Source organism: Ranitomeya imitator, chromosome 8 (genome assembly GCF_032444005.1).
Source record: "Ranitomeya imitator isolate aRanImi1 chromosome 8, aRanImi1.pri, whole genome shotgun sequence".
Taxonomy (NCBI): Eukaryota; Metazoa; Chordata; class Amphibia; order Anura; family Dendrobatidae; genus Ranitomeya; species Ranitomeya imitator.
In genome coordinates, this window is record NC_091289.1 from 153,812,011 (window position 1) to 153,826,486 (window position 14,476).

Consider the following 14,476-nt stretch of genomic DNA (forward strand, 5'->3'; position numbering starts at 1 on the left):
AATGGTTGTAGATGACGAGGAAAAAGCTAACATATTAAACACCTTCTTCTCCACGGTATTCACGGTGGAAAATGAAATGCTAGGTGAAATCCCAAGAAACAATGAAAACCCTATATTAAGGGTCACCAATCTAACCCAAGAAGAGGTGCGAAACCGGCTAAATAAGATTAAAATAGATAAATCTCCGGGTCCGGATGGCATACACCCACGAGTACTAAGAGAACTAAGTAATGTAATAGATAAACCATTATTTCTTATTTTTAGTGACTCTATAGCGACAGGGTCTGTTCTGCAGGACTGGCGCATAGCAAATGTGGTGCCAATATTCAAAAAGGGCTCTAAAAGTGAACCTGGAAATTATAGGCCAGTAAGTCTAACCTCTATTGTTGGTAAAATATTTGAAGGGTTTCTGAGGGATGTTATTCTGGATTATCTCGATGAGAATAACTGTTTAACTCCATATCAGCATGGGTTTATGAGAAATCGCTCCTGTCAAACCAATCTAATCAGTTTTTATGAAGAGGTAAGCTATAGGCTGGACCACGGTGAGTCATTGGACGTGGTATATCTCGAGAGGTTGGTACACAAAATGAGAATGCTTGGTCTGGGGGAAAATGTGTGTAAATGGGTTAGTAACTGGCTTAGTGATAGAAAGCAGAGGGTGGTTATAAATGGTATAGTCTCTAACTGGGTCGCTGGTACCAGTGGGGTACCGCAGGGGTCGGTATTGGGACCTGTTCTCTTCAACATATTCATTAATGATCTGGTAGAAGGTTTACACAGTAAAATATCGATATTTGCAGATGATACAAAACTATGTAAAGCAGTTAATACAAGAGAAGATAGTATTCTGCTACAGATGGATCTGGATAAGTTGGAAACTTGGGCTGAAAGGTGGCAGATGAGGTTTAACAATGATAAATGTAAGGTTATACACATGGGAAGAGGGAATCAATATCACCATTACACACTGAACGGGAAACCACTGGGTAAATCTGACAGGGAGAAGGACTTGGGGATCCTAGTTAATGATAAACTTACCTGGAGCAGCCAGTGCCAGGCAGCAGCTGCCAAGGCAAACAGGATCATGGGGTGCATTAAAAGAGGTCTGGATACACATGATGAGAGCATTATACTGCCTCTGTACAAATCCCTAGTTAGACCGCACATGGAGTACTGTGTCCAGTTTTGGGCACCGGTGCTCAGGAAGGATATAATGGAACTAGAGAGAGTACAAAGGAGGGCAACAAAATTAATAAAGGGGATGGGAGAACTACAATACCCAGATAGATTAGCGAAATTAGGATTATTTAGTCTAGAAAAAAGACGACTGAGGGGCGATCTAATAACCATGTATAAGTATATAAGGGGACAATACAAATATCTCGCTGAGGATCTGTTTATACCAAGGAAGGTGACGGGCACAAGGGGGCATTCTTTGCGTCTGGAGGAGAGAAGGTTTTTCCACCAACATAGAAGAGGATTCTTTACTGTTAGGGCAGTGAGAATCTGGAATTGCTTGCCTGAGGAGGTGGTGATGGCGAACTCAGTCGAGGGGTTCAAGAGAGGCCTGGATGTCTTCCTGGAGCAGAACAATATTGTATCATACAATTATTAGGTTCTGTAGAAGGACGTAGATCTGGGTATTTATTATGATGGAATATAGGCTGAACTGGATTGACAAATGTCTTTTTTCGGCCTTACTAACTATGTTACTATGTTACTCTATGTATTGAGCAAGACCATGTACGTCTAGTCGGAATGTGGCCGGGAGTGTGCATATCGCATACCTGTCATATGACCGCTCGCTCTCTCCGCCAGCACTGGAGAATCCTCACCGCGTACGCTGCGTGTGATGTGATGATTCACTAGTCTTCAACCACATAGGGTGACCGTAGTATTTTGTGATAAACCTGGACAACCCCTTTTAATTTCTTAATATTGTTTAATATTGTATTAACATCAGTAGAAAAGTGCCGTGCTCCACTTGGGGCTTTTTTTGGAGGATAGAAAAAAAAAATTCACACCAGTCTGTGGCTAGGGCCACATAACACACAGTTTCTGCAATTTGTGACAGATTTCCACTCTGGATGAAAAGCTACAAGATGCTCGGGATCAGCTGCGTGATAAAGATTTTGAGCTGTTGCAGAAATACCAGCACATAACACAGCTACAAAAGGAGAATGAGAAAAAACAGCGAACGATAACCGAGATGGAGCAGGTAAGTTAGAACACTCCGCAAGGTTAAAGGTCCGTTATTTCCAAGTTCAATTATTTTGTTAAAGAATTTGTCCACTAGTTTTACAACTACTCCTCATAGCCCACACTGGGACCCAATAAAATAAAAAAGCTCATACTCTTCTCCCGTATCAGTGGTGGTGGCACTCACTTTCCCCATGTGAGGCGAGTATAAGCTTTTTTATTTTATCGGGGGCCAAGTGAAGGGTATGAGAAGGGGCTATCCTAGAAGTGGAAAATCCCTTTAAACCTATTTTGTATGACTATGCACAGTTGTGAAGTAAGCTACAATAGTATAATCAGTATAGGTTTTGAGCGGAAAGGAATGTGATATCTGATGACAATCCACCTCGCTTACATATCATAGATTCATAGAATGTTAGAGTTGGAAGGGACCTCCTGGGTCATCTGGTCCAACCCCCTGCTCAATGCAGGAGTCACTAAATCATCCCAGACAGATGTCTGTCCAGCCTCTATTTGAAGACTTCTATGGAAGGAGAACTCACCACCTCTTGTGGCAGCCTGTTCCACTCATTGATCACCCTCACTGTCAAAAAGTTTTTTCTAATATCTAATCTGTCTCCTCCCATTCAGTTTCATCCCATTGCGTCTAGTCTTTACTTGTGCAAATGAGAATAAAGATGATTCTTCTACAATGTGACAGCCCTTGAGGTATTTGTAGACAGCTATTAAGTCTCCTCTCAGTCTTCTTTTTTGCAAGCTAAACATTCCCAAATCCTGTAACCGTTCCTCATAGGACATGGTTTGCAAACCGGTCACCATTCTGGTCGCTCTTCTCTGAACTTGCTCCACTTTGTTGATATTTTTTTTAAATGTGGTGCTCAAAACTGGACACAGCATTCCATGTGAGGTCTGACCAAAGAGAAGGAGAGGGCAATAATGACTTTGCGTGATCTAGACTGTATGCTTCTGTTAATACAACCCAGAATTGCGTTTGCCTTTTTTGCTGCTGCATCACGCTGTTGAAACTGAACATGAGTCAACAGGGTGATGCAGCAGCAAAAATCTGAGATGATCACATCTAAGTGAATGTGCTGGGATAAGGTGCTATCCGAGCATGCTCGAGTGCTAACAGAGTGTCTTCAGCGTGCTCTAATACTATGTTAGAGTCCCAGTGGCTGCATGTCTCGCGTCTGTTCGACGGCCACAACGCATGCAGGGATTGGGTGCTGCAGCTGTCGAACAGCGGTGAGACATGCAGCAACAGAGAGTTGAACATAGTATTCGAGCACGCCAAAGACATTCGGTTAGGACACAAGCATGCTCAGATACCACCTTATCCCAGCACGTTCACTCATCACTAATGAACCGCAGCAGTGTACAGGTGTCGTGCGGATCTGGCTGCCGACAGAAATGAATAGATTTAATCGCTGATGGCGCTGTGTGTCAAACCGTCCCCGAACTGATATGGATGACCTTTCCCATAGATAGGTCATCAATTTCATAATCCTGGACAATCCCTTTAAGAGGATACAATTATAGTTAATGATACAATTTACAGAATGTATAATCTGTCTCACTAAAGGCCATCCGTCTGTTTTGTGATAAATGCAGTATTAGGATTTGTTTTCTGTCCCTCATACAGGTCTTCCTCCATATAGAGTGTAGCCACCGTCCTCCGGTATTGCAGTACCTGAGAACGGCCACTATACAGGCGCTGTGGCGTTCTGGCCCTGTGCACTGTATTTCCAGCAGGTGTGGGTCTGTTAACAGCGGCGTGTCAGATGTCAGACCCTGCTGAACTAATATTGGTGATCAATGCAAATCATGGGTTATTAATATCCAAGTCCTGAACAACCCCCTTAACTTTTTTATTTTGCTATTTATTTATTTATTGGATTTATTTTTTTTTTCTCTATTTTTAGTCCTTGACGGAACAGCAAAAATACATCTCTGGACAGCAACAAGAGGGCAGAGACCTCAGCCAGCAAGTGAGATTGGCACAGGAACGCATGCAAATAAGTCAGTCCGAGCTCCTAGAAACCCAACAGCAGCTGGCTGCAGCTCAGAAAGAATCAGACAGGCTTACCCGAAAGCTGGAGGAAAAGGATCTCCTGTGCAGAGAAGAGGTAAAAGACCTGTCCTGCTCGGGGAACACCTAAACTGCAGAGCTGAGGAGCAGGGACCGGCGGGCATTAATGGTGCCCTGTATGGACAGCTCTGAATGCCTCATATATCAGGAGAATGGGGTCTCTTCATATATTTGGTACTCCACAAAGTAGTGTGTGGATTAGACCGGAGGCCTTCCGTGTCTGAGGTTTCCTCCACAGTATATAGTCCTATAAGTGAGCATTGCAGTGCCTTAGTAGGGATCCAGTCCGTAAATTAAATAGAGAAAGACTCTGCACTCATGGGGTGACCAGAAGAAACAGTGAAAACATTTTATTAAGTCTAACCAATTGCACAATTTATTTGACTTTTCGGTCTTGATTCCAGACCTTCATCGGGTCCAATGGATTGCCATAGACAGGTAATTGTGACAATGGAATGACAACAATGGCGCTATCCACTGCACATGTGACTGTTGTCGATATTCCACTGCACTACACCTCCTGGGAATATTTCTACTGCTGAACCATACGCATACATGACGTCTTGCTCTTTAGGACCTATTCACACAGATTTTATGAGGATTTTACTGCAAATCCACATAAAACATGCTTCAAATACTCTCTGAATAAGCTCCCTATTAGTTTTACTGCAAAATGTTCACAGCAACCTGAAAAAACAGTCCTCTTTCCGCTAAAGGAGCTTTTCCCATTAACATACGGTAAGTTGGAAACTTATTCAGAGAGTATTTGACATGATTTTTTATGTGGATTTAGTAGTGAAATCTTTTTCTAAATCCTCATAGAAAAACTCTTAAAGTAGAATCTGTCTCTATCAAACCTTTATGGTGTATAGTTTCGATATGCCACAACTGTCACAGAAGATAATACCCCTTTAGTTTTTAGTGCGGCAACTGGATTTCAGTAGGACAATGTGGCCCTTGGACCAAAAAAGGTTGTGCACCCCTGATCTAGATGGTGGCCACTGTCGGGGGAGACTCCTCATAAGCATATATGCCCTACAGTGGTCTCAGACACTTTGCTCATTCAGCCTTAGGCTAGGTTTACACTTGCGTTGTGCAGTCCATTCAACAAATCCGTTAAACGGACTGCACTAACGCAAGTGCCGACTTTGGCACTGCGCTAGCGCAGATGGAGCATAGCAGTGACGGACCCGGAAACGCTGCAGCCAGCGTCTCGGGTCCATCACTCAATGACGGCACATCGCTAGCGCACGCCCATTATGGCTGTGCGCTAGCGATGCATTCGCCATTGCAAGTAATGGCGGCGTTAACAGACTACGTTACACCACGTTATGCCGCGGTGTAACGCAGTCTGTTAAACGGGTTCTCACAACGCAGTTAGTTGCCCGTACACTTCAAATGGCTGTCAGTCCACATCTGTTCTACCTGGTTTCCGTACACGCACTCCTGATTTGGTTGGTCATGCATGTGTTGTTATTTGGGAGAGGGGCTTAAGCTGTGACCAGACACAAAGTATTAGGCATATCGGGCCCTCCGGACCCTTTTATGTACCTGACCCCTGCTCTGTATGGGTGTAAGGTAGGTAGGGTCACACACAGTCATTTTGCTCTAACCAAAGTGTCAGAGTTTTTTCATGTGTGAGGTCATCCATCTAATCTAGCCTTTCTGGTAGATGTTTGCTTCTTTTCTTGTGCAGAACGTTTCATACAAACTCTGATTTTATTTTCCCTCCAGCTGCAGCATTGGAAACACGATCTGGATGATGCTCAACATACAATCGGTCATATAAAAACTGAACTTGAAGCCAGAAATGAAGTGATCAAAGCAACTAACGAAGTGTTGATCCTGAAGGTGAATTCCAGCTAGTGGGACACAATTCTGTCGTCTTCTTACCAGATGGAATTCAAGTATTCATTAATCGCAGTGTGCTGATGAACGGTGTATGTATAGATGTCAGCTATTCGACCATATCATTGGGTCTGGCCAACCCGCTAAGCTATATCTGGGTCCCCTGACTCTCCCCGACATCTGCCATCACCAGGGATAAGCCACTCGCCAGGAGAGATGTCTGCCAGCAGCCTACTCCATGCAGAGTATGTATAGGAAGAGGGGAAGGCCATTGGAAGTAATAGTTGGTTGTCCGTAGAGCGGTCATTTGTCAGACAGCTATTTATCGCGTCACCTTAGATGGAACCTGATAGCAGATTTACGCTCCTCGAACTACGGGCAGCATGAATCAGCTGTCGGGGTTTACTTTAAGGACATTTCCATTGGTTTTTATTTTATTTTTTTTGCAGGAATCGGAGTTGACCAGATTAAAAGCTCGTATTTCAGGGTATGAAAGATCACTTGCCTTAAAACATATGCCAAACCCTTCCCCTCTTTCTGCTGATCTATCTGGTGACTGCCAGACACTGGAATCGTACAATCTTCCGGGATCCTCCGATTTGAACTGGAATGTGCATCGTTCTCTGAGCGATCTCAGCCTTTCAGATGAGAGTTCAATAGATTTCAAGAATAAGATGGAAGCCGGGAAGAACGTGATCCTGCCCAATATTCCACTATCCAGGATTACTGGTGACAGGGAGGTCCGTGTACCGTCGGGCAACTACAGCGAAACCTCATTTAACCCTTTAGAATACAATGCTGATCACTGTGATACAACGTCCGAGCCTCCAGATTTGGGCACTCTCAGTGGTATGCTTAAATACATCAAAGAAGAGATGAAATTAACTGCAGACCCATGACCCAAATTGAGTGAAAGAATATGTGGAAAACAGGTTTGTACTATTAACAATATACTGACCATGTTATAGTGTAAACCTTAAAATCTTATTAAAGGGGCTGTCCCATATTAAGCATTTATCACATATCCCCAGCACAGATGATAAATGATTGTTGGGGTATTGGATGCTGGATCACCACCGGTCCTGGAAAATGTGGTGCCCAAAGTCCCCTGTATGATTGGAGCTGCAGTAAGCAGTGGTGACATATGCTAACTATGCTCCATTCACACTGGGAGAACTGGGCGGGGAATAGAGCTGGAGTGACAGAGGCTTTAGATCTACAAATAGTTCTTTAGTGTAATCTGCATATTTATTTAAATGTTGATTTCTCAGCAACAGGGACTGGACATGTGAATGTATTGCTCTGAAAGTAAATAGTTTGGGGGGTGAAATCTGGCTGACAGATTCCCTTTAATTGCATGGAAATGCTCAGTTCACTTTGCTTGAAATCCTCTTTATCTTGTTACAATGAACAAGCTTCACAAATCGGCTTAAATGCGAGGAAATTCGTGTTGTCTGGTACCGGATTTTGTTGGCTGAGAGCATTTAGCCACTTAACAACTGGAGTGTTTTGATACTAAATGACCAGACTTTTTTTCCCCCATTTTGCGATGGTTTAACAGTCCTAATTTTAGCACTTGTTGGCTACCTATATGGTTGTGACTTTTTTGTGATACTATTGAAGAGGAAGGGGCGTTAGTTTTATTTGTAGTAAAATGTATAAAAAAAGCTGTATGTTTATTTACAGTTTTGAAATTCTTTAACCAGTTTAATTTTAGTGTAAATTCGCAAATTTAAAGCACTAAAATGGGCTCCTTATTTTCCTTGTCTCCATCTAAAAATAAATATATACATATTTTTTGGATTGTAAAACCCATGTTTTCAACCCCCAAATTTGGGAGGAAAATGAGGGTGCGTCTTTTAATCCAAATGTAGATTACCGGGGGGGCGGCAGTAGTGCGGGGGTCACAGGAGGCATGGTTGCTGCTGCAGGAAGCTGGCAGGAGTGGGGCGATGCTTCAGCCCTGGGCTAAGGGGAGAGGGGGTGTTTTGTGGTGTGAGGCTGCTGCAGGCCCTAGGCTTTCACAAAATGTCGGCGGAGTCCCCGCATTTTCCACTGTTTTCACTGCTGTGGACTTCGAGAAATAGCCACCAGAGACGGCGCATGCACTGATTGATATCAGATGAGAGCATTATACTGCCTCTGTACAAATCCCTAGTTAGACCGCACATGGAGTACTGTGTCCAGTTTTGGGCACCGGTGCTCAGGAAGGATATAATGGAACTAGAGAGAGTACAAAGGAGGGCAACAAAATTAATAAAGGGGATGGGAGAACTACAATACCCAGATAGATTAGCGAAATTAGGATTATTTAGTCTAGAAAAAAGACGACTGAGGGGCGATCTAATAACCATGTATAAGTATATAAGGGGACAATACAAATATCTCGCTGAGGATCTGTTTATACCAAGGAAGGTGACGGGCACAAGGGGGCATTCTTTGCGTCTGGAGGAGAGAAGGTTTTTCCACCAACATAGAAGAGGATTCTTTACTGTTAGGGCAGTGAGAATCTGGAATTGCTTGCCTGAGCAGGTGGTGATGGCGAACTCAGTCGAGGGGTTCAAGAGAGGCCTGGATGTCTTCCTGGAGCAGAACAATATTGTATCATACAATTATTAGGTTCTGTAGAAGGACGTAGATCTGGGTATTTATTATGATGGAATATAGGCTGAACTGGATGGACAAATGTCTTTTTTCGGCCTTACTAACTATGTTATGTTATGTTACTATGATATCTGAGCTGTCAAGATCTCAACCTATGCATGCGCCGCCTCCAGCAACCATTTTCCCGAGGTCCACCGCATCCATTGAGAATTTCAGTCGTGCAGACATTGAAGGTTAAACAGTGAGGATTGGAGTTGTCTCCGATCTTGGCCATGGCAATCCACACAGGCAAAGAAATCAAACTATAGATGTCCATAAATTATGTGTATTAATGAGAAATGACACAGGTAAGAGTGTTGAACACGCTTTCTGAGATTTAGTTAATATTTGGACAAAAGCCTTTGTTGGTCATGATATCTTCAACACAGTTCCTGTATGGAGAAACTAGTCACAGGCATTATTCTGGTGTGATTTTGGCCTATTCGTCCATACAAATGCTCTTCAAATCCTGAAGGTCCTGTTGGCTCCTTCTATGAACTCTGAGCTTTACCTCCTTCCATAAGTTTTCTATTGGATTCAGTTCAGGTGATAGGCTGGGCCATTCTAGCAGCTTTAGGCTAGGTTCACATTGCTTTAGGAAAGTAAAAAAGTAAAGCAGCACAACCCGCAGTAGAGACCTGGTGTGTATTCAGTCCTGAACACTGGCAACCTGCTGATCTCGGGAGGTGCTCGCGTGGAAAGCAAGGAAATGATCAAGTAGCAATAATAGAACAGCACGCGGCAACACTCACCGAACCTGTGATAAGAGCTTGTCTTTATTGAAGCACACGTTAAAACATCTTCACGGCATGGGGGAGTAAAACGATAGAAGGTTCACATTGCATTAGGGCAATCCGTTTAGCGCATACGCTAGCGGATTGCGCTAACGCAATGTCCCAAAAGGGATCGCGTTTGGCGATCCCGCTAGCGCATATGCCCGATCTGCGCTAGCGAGGAACGGACCTCGGATGCTGCACGCAGCGTCCGAGGTCCGTCCGAAACTAACGGGACATCGCTAGCGCGTGTCGAAAATGGCATGCGCTAGCGATGCGCTAGAGATCCGTTAGCAAATTGCAGTCAATGGATGCGCTAACGGATCCGTTTCATGGCGTTAATTGCGACAATTTTGCCATGTAACGGAGTCCGCTAGCGGACACCCATTAACGCAATGTGAACCTAGCCTTAGTTTCTTTCTCTGTAACCACTTGAGAATTTCCTTCGCTGTGTTTATTGGATCATTGTCTTGCTGAAATGTCCACCCACATTCTGGCAGATGGCAGATTTTTATCAAGAATATCTCGGTATATTTTTCCATTCATCCATCCTTCCTTCAATCAAAAGAAGTTTGCCAGTGCCATATGCTGAAAAACAGCCTTACACCATGATGTTCCCACTTCCAAACTTCACTGTTGGTATGTTGTTTTAGGGGTGCTATGCAGTGCCTTTTGGCCTAAAAATAGGGTGTGTATTATGGCATCCAAAAAGTTCAATTTTGGTCTCCTCTAACCAAACTACATTCTCCCGTTATTTCAAAGGCTTGTCCAAATGTTATTGAACAAGCTTTAAATGCCTTTGAACATGCTTTTTGTTAATCAATGGAGTTTAGCACGGTGAGAGTGCATATAGGCCATGGAAGTAGAGTGCAATACTCTAGTTTCATTTGAAACCATTGTACCTGCTGATTCCAGGTCTTTCTGTAGCTCTCCACAGGTGGTACTTGGCTCTTGGACAACTCTTCAGATAATTTTTTACTTCTCTGTTTGAACTTTTGCAGGGAGCACCGGGTCGTGGCCGGTTTATAGTGAAATGATGTGTTTTCCACTTCTGGATTATGGCCCTAACAGTGCTCACTGGAACCTTCACTAGTTTAGCAATTCTTTTGTAACCAATGCAATCAGTATGTTTGGCAATAATAAGGTTGCAAAGGTCTTAAGACAGTTCACTGGTTTTACCCATAATAAAATGTTTCTAGTGTGGCATCTTGGTAATGAGAGAGGCCATCAGTTGAACCAGCTGATAGTAATTTTCACTAAGTGACCGGATTGCTTTCTAATTACTGATAGATTTCAGCTGGTGTCATGCCTTTCCATGGCTTTTTGCACTTCTCTTTCTTCATATGTTCAATACTCTTTCCCTGTGTCATAACCCATTATTACTCATTACCTAATTTATAGACATCTATAGTTTTGTTTTCTTGACACAGCACCAGCTTCAGAGTAAAGGATAGGTGCCAGTCCACTGGTTTTAGTCCAAAAACCAGATAATAAATATAAAAAAAAAAAAACAGCAGGCGGCACTCAAATATGGGGAAACTTTTAATAAGCTATATGTGCAACAGGCAATGTTCCGGTTCCACAGAGCATTTCTCCAGCTTGAGAGAGGCTCTGTGAAGCCGAAACGATGCCTGTTACACATACGGCTTATTAAAAGTTTCACTGGACTCTTACTTTTAATAGTTTCCCATTTTTGAATGTCGCCTGCTTTTTTATTTTTTATAGATTAATATAGATATTTATATACATATTTTAATTCCCTGACTATTTTTTTTAACCCACAGGACATCTTGCACTAATATGAGCCATGCTGGGATGTATATATTTTATTATACTTGTATATGTTGTACATACTGATATTTATTTGTATCAATGTTTTCCAGACACAAAAGACACAAAAATATTTCTATAGTTTTTTTTTTATATTTGTTTTGTATTTGCTTTTCTTATACTGTTTGTATATCTAATGATGAAATATTTTCTTGCTATGAATCAAGTTCACAAGTGAAATAAAGTATAATCATTGTCTTTTGTCCATAGTTTTTTTTTCTTCTTGGGGTTCACACTTGGAAGTAGCTTGGAAATCTATATAAACTCGAAAGCGCCTTCTAATCCACTTGAATGTCATGTAGCCTGAGTAATTATGAGTCCCAGTCTTTGCTCTGCATAATTCCATCCTGCCGAGCAGTGTGGTTTATGGTCACGGGTTATAAGCCTACTGGCATGTGAAATAAAAATTTTGTTGTTAGAGGAAATGCTTTTGGGAGGAAATATAGTGCCAAGTTACACACGTCCCGCCCCGTGCCCTACTATTACATCCCAGCAACAATGTGGCGTGAACCAGCATGTTAACAAGTAGCACAGACCGGGTTAGAGGTTTACTCTGATCCAGGCTGTTGAAACTTCGAGTCCTCATTCAACAATAATGGGCATCATGGTGGCTCAGTGGTTAGCACTGTTACTTGGCACCGCTGTGGTCCTGGGTTTGAACCCTACCATTAGGTATAAAATGTCTTTATTTTACTCTTGACGCACTTTAAAAGGATGTGGATATTTTGATATCGCTGTAACTTCTGACGCGCTGTACAAATAAGCATTGCTGGGACGAGGATCTCTCCTTTGCATTCTCCCACCCTTCTGCCTCAAGTTACAAAGTATTGTGTGCTACCTATGAACACATCAAAATTGTTGCTGACCTACTACAATATTCTATACCCCTACGGCTGTGGCTTAAAGCAATTGTCCAATACTTTATCGATGATGAGCTGTCCTTAGGATAGATCATCAATGTCTGGTCGAGGTCCGACACCCAGCACCCAACATCGATGAGCTGTTCTCGGTTTCGGCAGCCACCGGCCGGAAATTTCTCAATTGAAGAGCTGCTCTGTCTTCTGATAGTGGCTGCGGCCAGGTTCTGCACATCCGCCTCCTATTGATTCAGCTGATTAAATAGTGGACAACCTCTTTAAGGCCATGTTCACACAGTGCGTTTTTTACCGCGGAACCGCGGCGGTTTTGCCGCTGCGGTTCCGCAGCTGTTTTCCATGCAGGGTACAGTACACTGTACCCTATGGAAAACAGGACACACTGTGCACATGGTCCGGAAATAGTTAAAAAAAAGACGCGCTGAATAGCTCCCGGAAAAAAGAAGGAGCATGTCAATTCTTTTTCCGGAGCCGCAGCGGTTCTGCACCCATAGACCTCCATTGTGAGGTCCAAACCGCAGTAAAACCCGCAGATCAAAAATATATCTGCGGGTTTTACTGCGATTTGATGTGCAGAACCGCTGCAGCAGGAAGTGCGGGGAGCGGGCGGAAGTGCGTGGGCGGAGTGTGGCTGCCCCCCCGTGTTCCGATCCCGCCCCCCCGTGCTCCGATGCCCCCCCCCAGTGCTCCGATGCCCCCCCCCAGTGCTCTGATGCCCCCCCCGTGCCCTAATCTCCCCCCCTTATACTCACCCGGCGTCCCGGTGTCCGTCCGGCCGTCTTCTCCCTGGGCGCCGCCATCTTGCAAAATGGCGGGCGCATGCTCAGTGCGCCCGCCGAATCTGCCGGCCGGCAGATTCGTTCCAAAGTGCATTTTGATCACTGAGATATAACCTATCTCAGTGATCAAAATAAAAAAATAGTAAATGACACCCCCCCCTTTGTCACCCCCATAGGTAGGGACAATAAAAAAAATAAAGAATTTTTTTTTTTTTTTTTTCACTAAGGTTAGAATAGGGGTAGGGGTAGGGTTAGGGGTAGGGTTAGGGGTAGGGTTAGGGGTAGGGTTAGGGTTAGGGGTAGGGTTAGGGGTAGGGTTAGGGGTAGGGTTAGGGGTAGGGTTAGGGTTAGGGGTAGGGTTAGGGGTAGGGTTAGGGGTAGGGGTAGGGTTAGGGTATTTTCAGCCATTTTAACCCTAAAAAAATTCCTAGAAAACACACAGACTCTGGCTAGAAAACTGCATCAAAAAAACGCATCAAAAAACGCATCAAAAAACGCATCAAAAACGGACCAAAAAAGGACCAAAAAAAGGACCTGCGTTTTCTGCCAAGAGCTGCAGTTTTTTAAAAAACAGTCAGGAAAAAAAAAGGATGGAAATCCTGAACGTGTGAACATACCCTAAGGATTTCATATTTTATGACCGGTGATGTTTAATGGGAACATGTGAGCACATATTGTAGTGTCCTTTAAAAAAAAAATAATAATAATTTTTTTATATATATATATATATATATATATATATATATATATATATATATATATATATATATATATATATATATATATATATATATATATATATATATATATATATATATATATATATATATATATATAATTTTTTTTTTTTTTTTTTTTTTTTTTCGATCAGATATGCCAGTCATGAGAAATCTAGCATATGTCATTTGCAATTTAGACTGGGAGTGTACTGGGGGCCATGTCGAGGGACAAACTACTTCCAAGAGCATCGGTATACTTCCAGCATGATTTATAAGGAGACCCATAGGTCAGTCAATGCTCTTTCAGAAAAATAGATATGCAAAGTATCTCTCCTTCAGAAAGAAGGCTGTTTCTCTAGCACTGAACATTTTCCTTGCAATCTTTCTTGTATGAAAAAAATCCCCTTTTTTAACCCCAAAACAAGTATTGCAGGGGAACAGGACTGAGCTGCAGTACTAGACTCAGCCCATGGACAGATCCTGATGCTGTGACTTGGGGGCTATCTGTGAAAACGTGTAAATGTCACATTTATAGCTTGTAATTGCTACAAAGCATTACAGATACACTAATAATAATCCATAATGAATCTAAACCATCCAGGAAAACTGAAGACCGTGGCCTAACGTGACCTCTACTGTACTCCTTCTGCCTTCCCGAGCATTGTCCATGCAGATTATATCGCTATGCCGTCCACCCACATTAATGTCAGAGAAGAGA

General features: G+C 42.9%; 1 protein-coding gene across 2 annotated transcripts in view; it reads left to right on the top strand.

Moving 5' to 3' along the window:
• CCDC18 (coiled-coil domain containing 18) overlaps nucleotides 1–11,583 on the top strand; it is an 82,131-nt gene extending 70,548 nt beyond the window's left edge. For both annotated transcript variants that reach the window (XM_069737590.1, XM_069737591.1), the window contains exons 23-27: nucleotides 2,078–2,221; nucleotides 4,125–4,328; nucleotides 6,026–6,142; nucleotides 6,589–7,071; nucleotides 11,340–11,583. In XM_069737590.1, coding sequence (XP_069593691.1) covers nucleotides 2,078–2,221; nucleotides 4,125–4,328; nucleotides 6,026–6,142; nucleotides 6,589–7,038 — 915 coding nt within the window. In that variant the 3' untranslated portion in view covers nucleotides 7,039–7,071; nucleotides 11,340–11,583. The remainder of the gene's footprint in view (nucleotides 1–2,077; nucleotides 2,222–4,124; nucleotides 4,329–6,025; nucleotides 6,143–6,588; nucleotides 7,072–11,339) is intronic.
• Nucleotides 11,584–14,476: the final 2,893 nt, after the last annotated feature.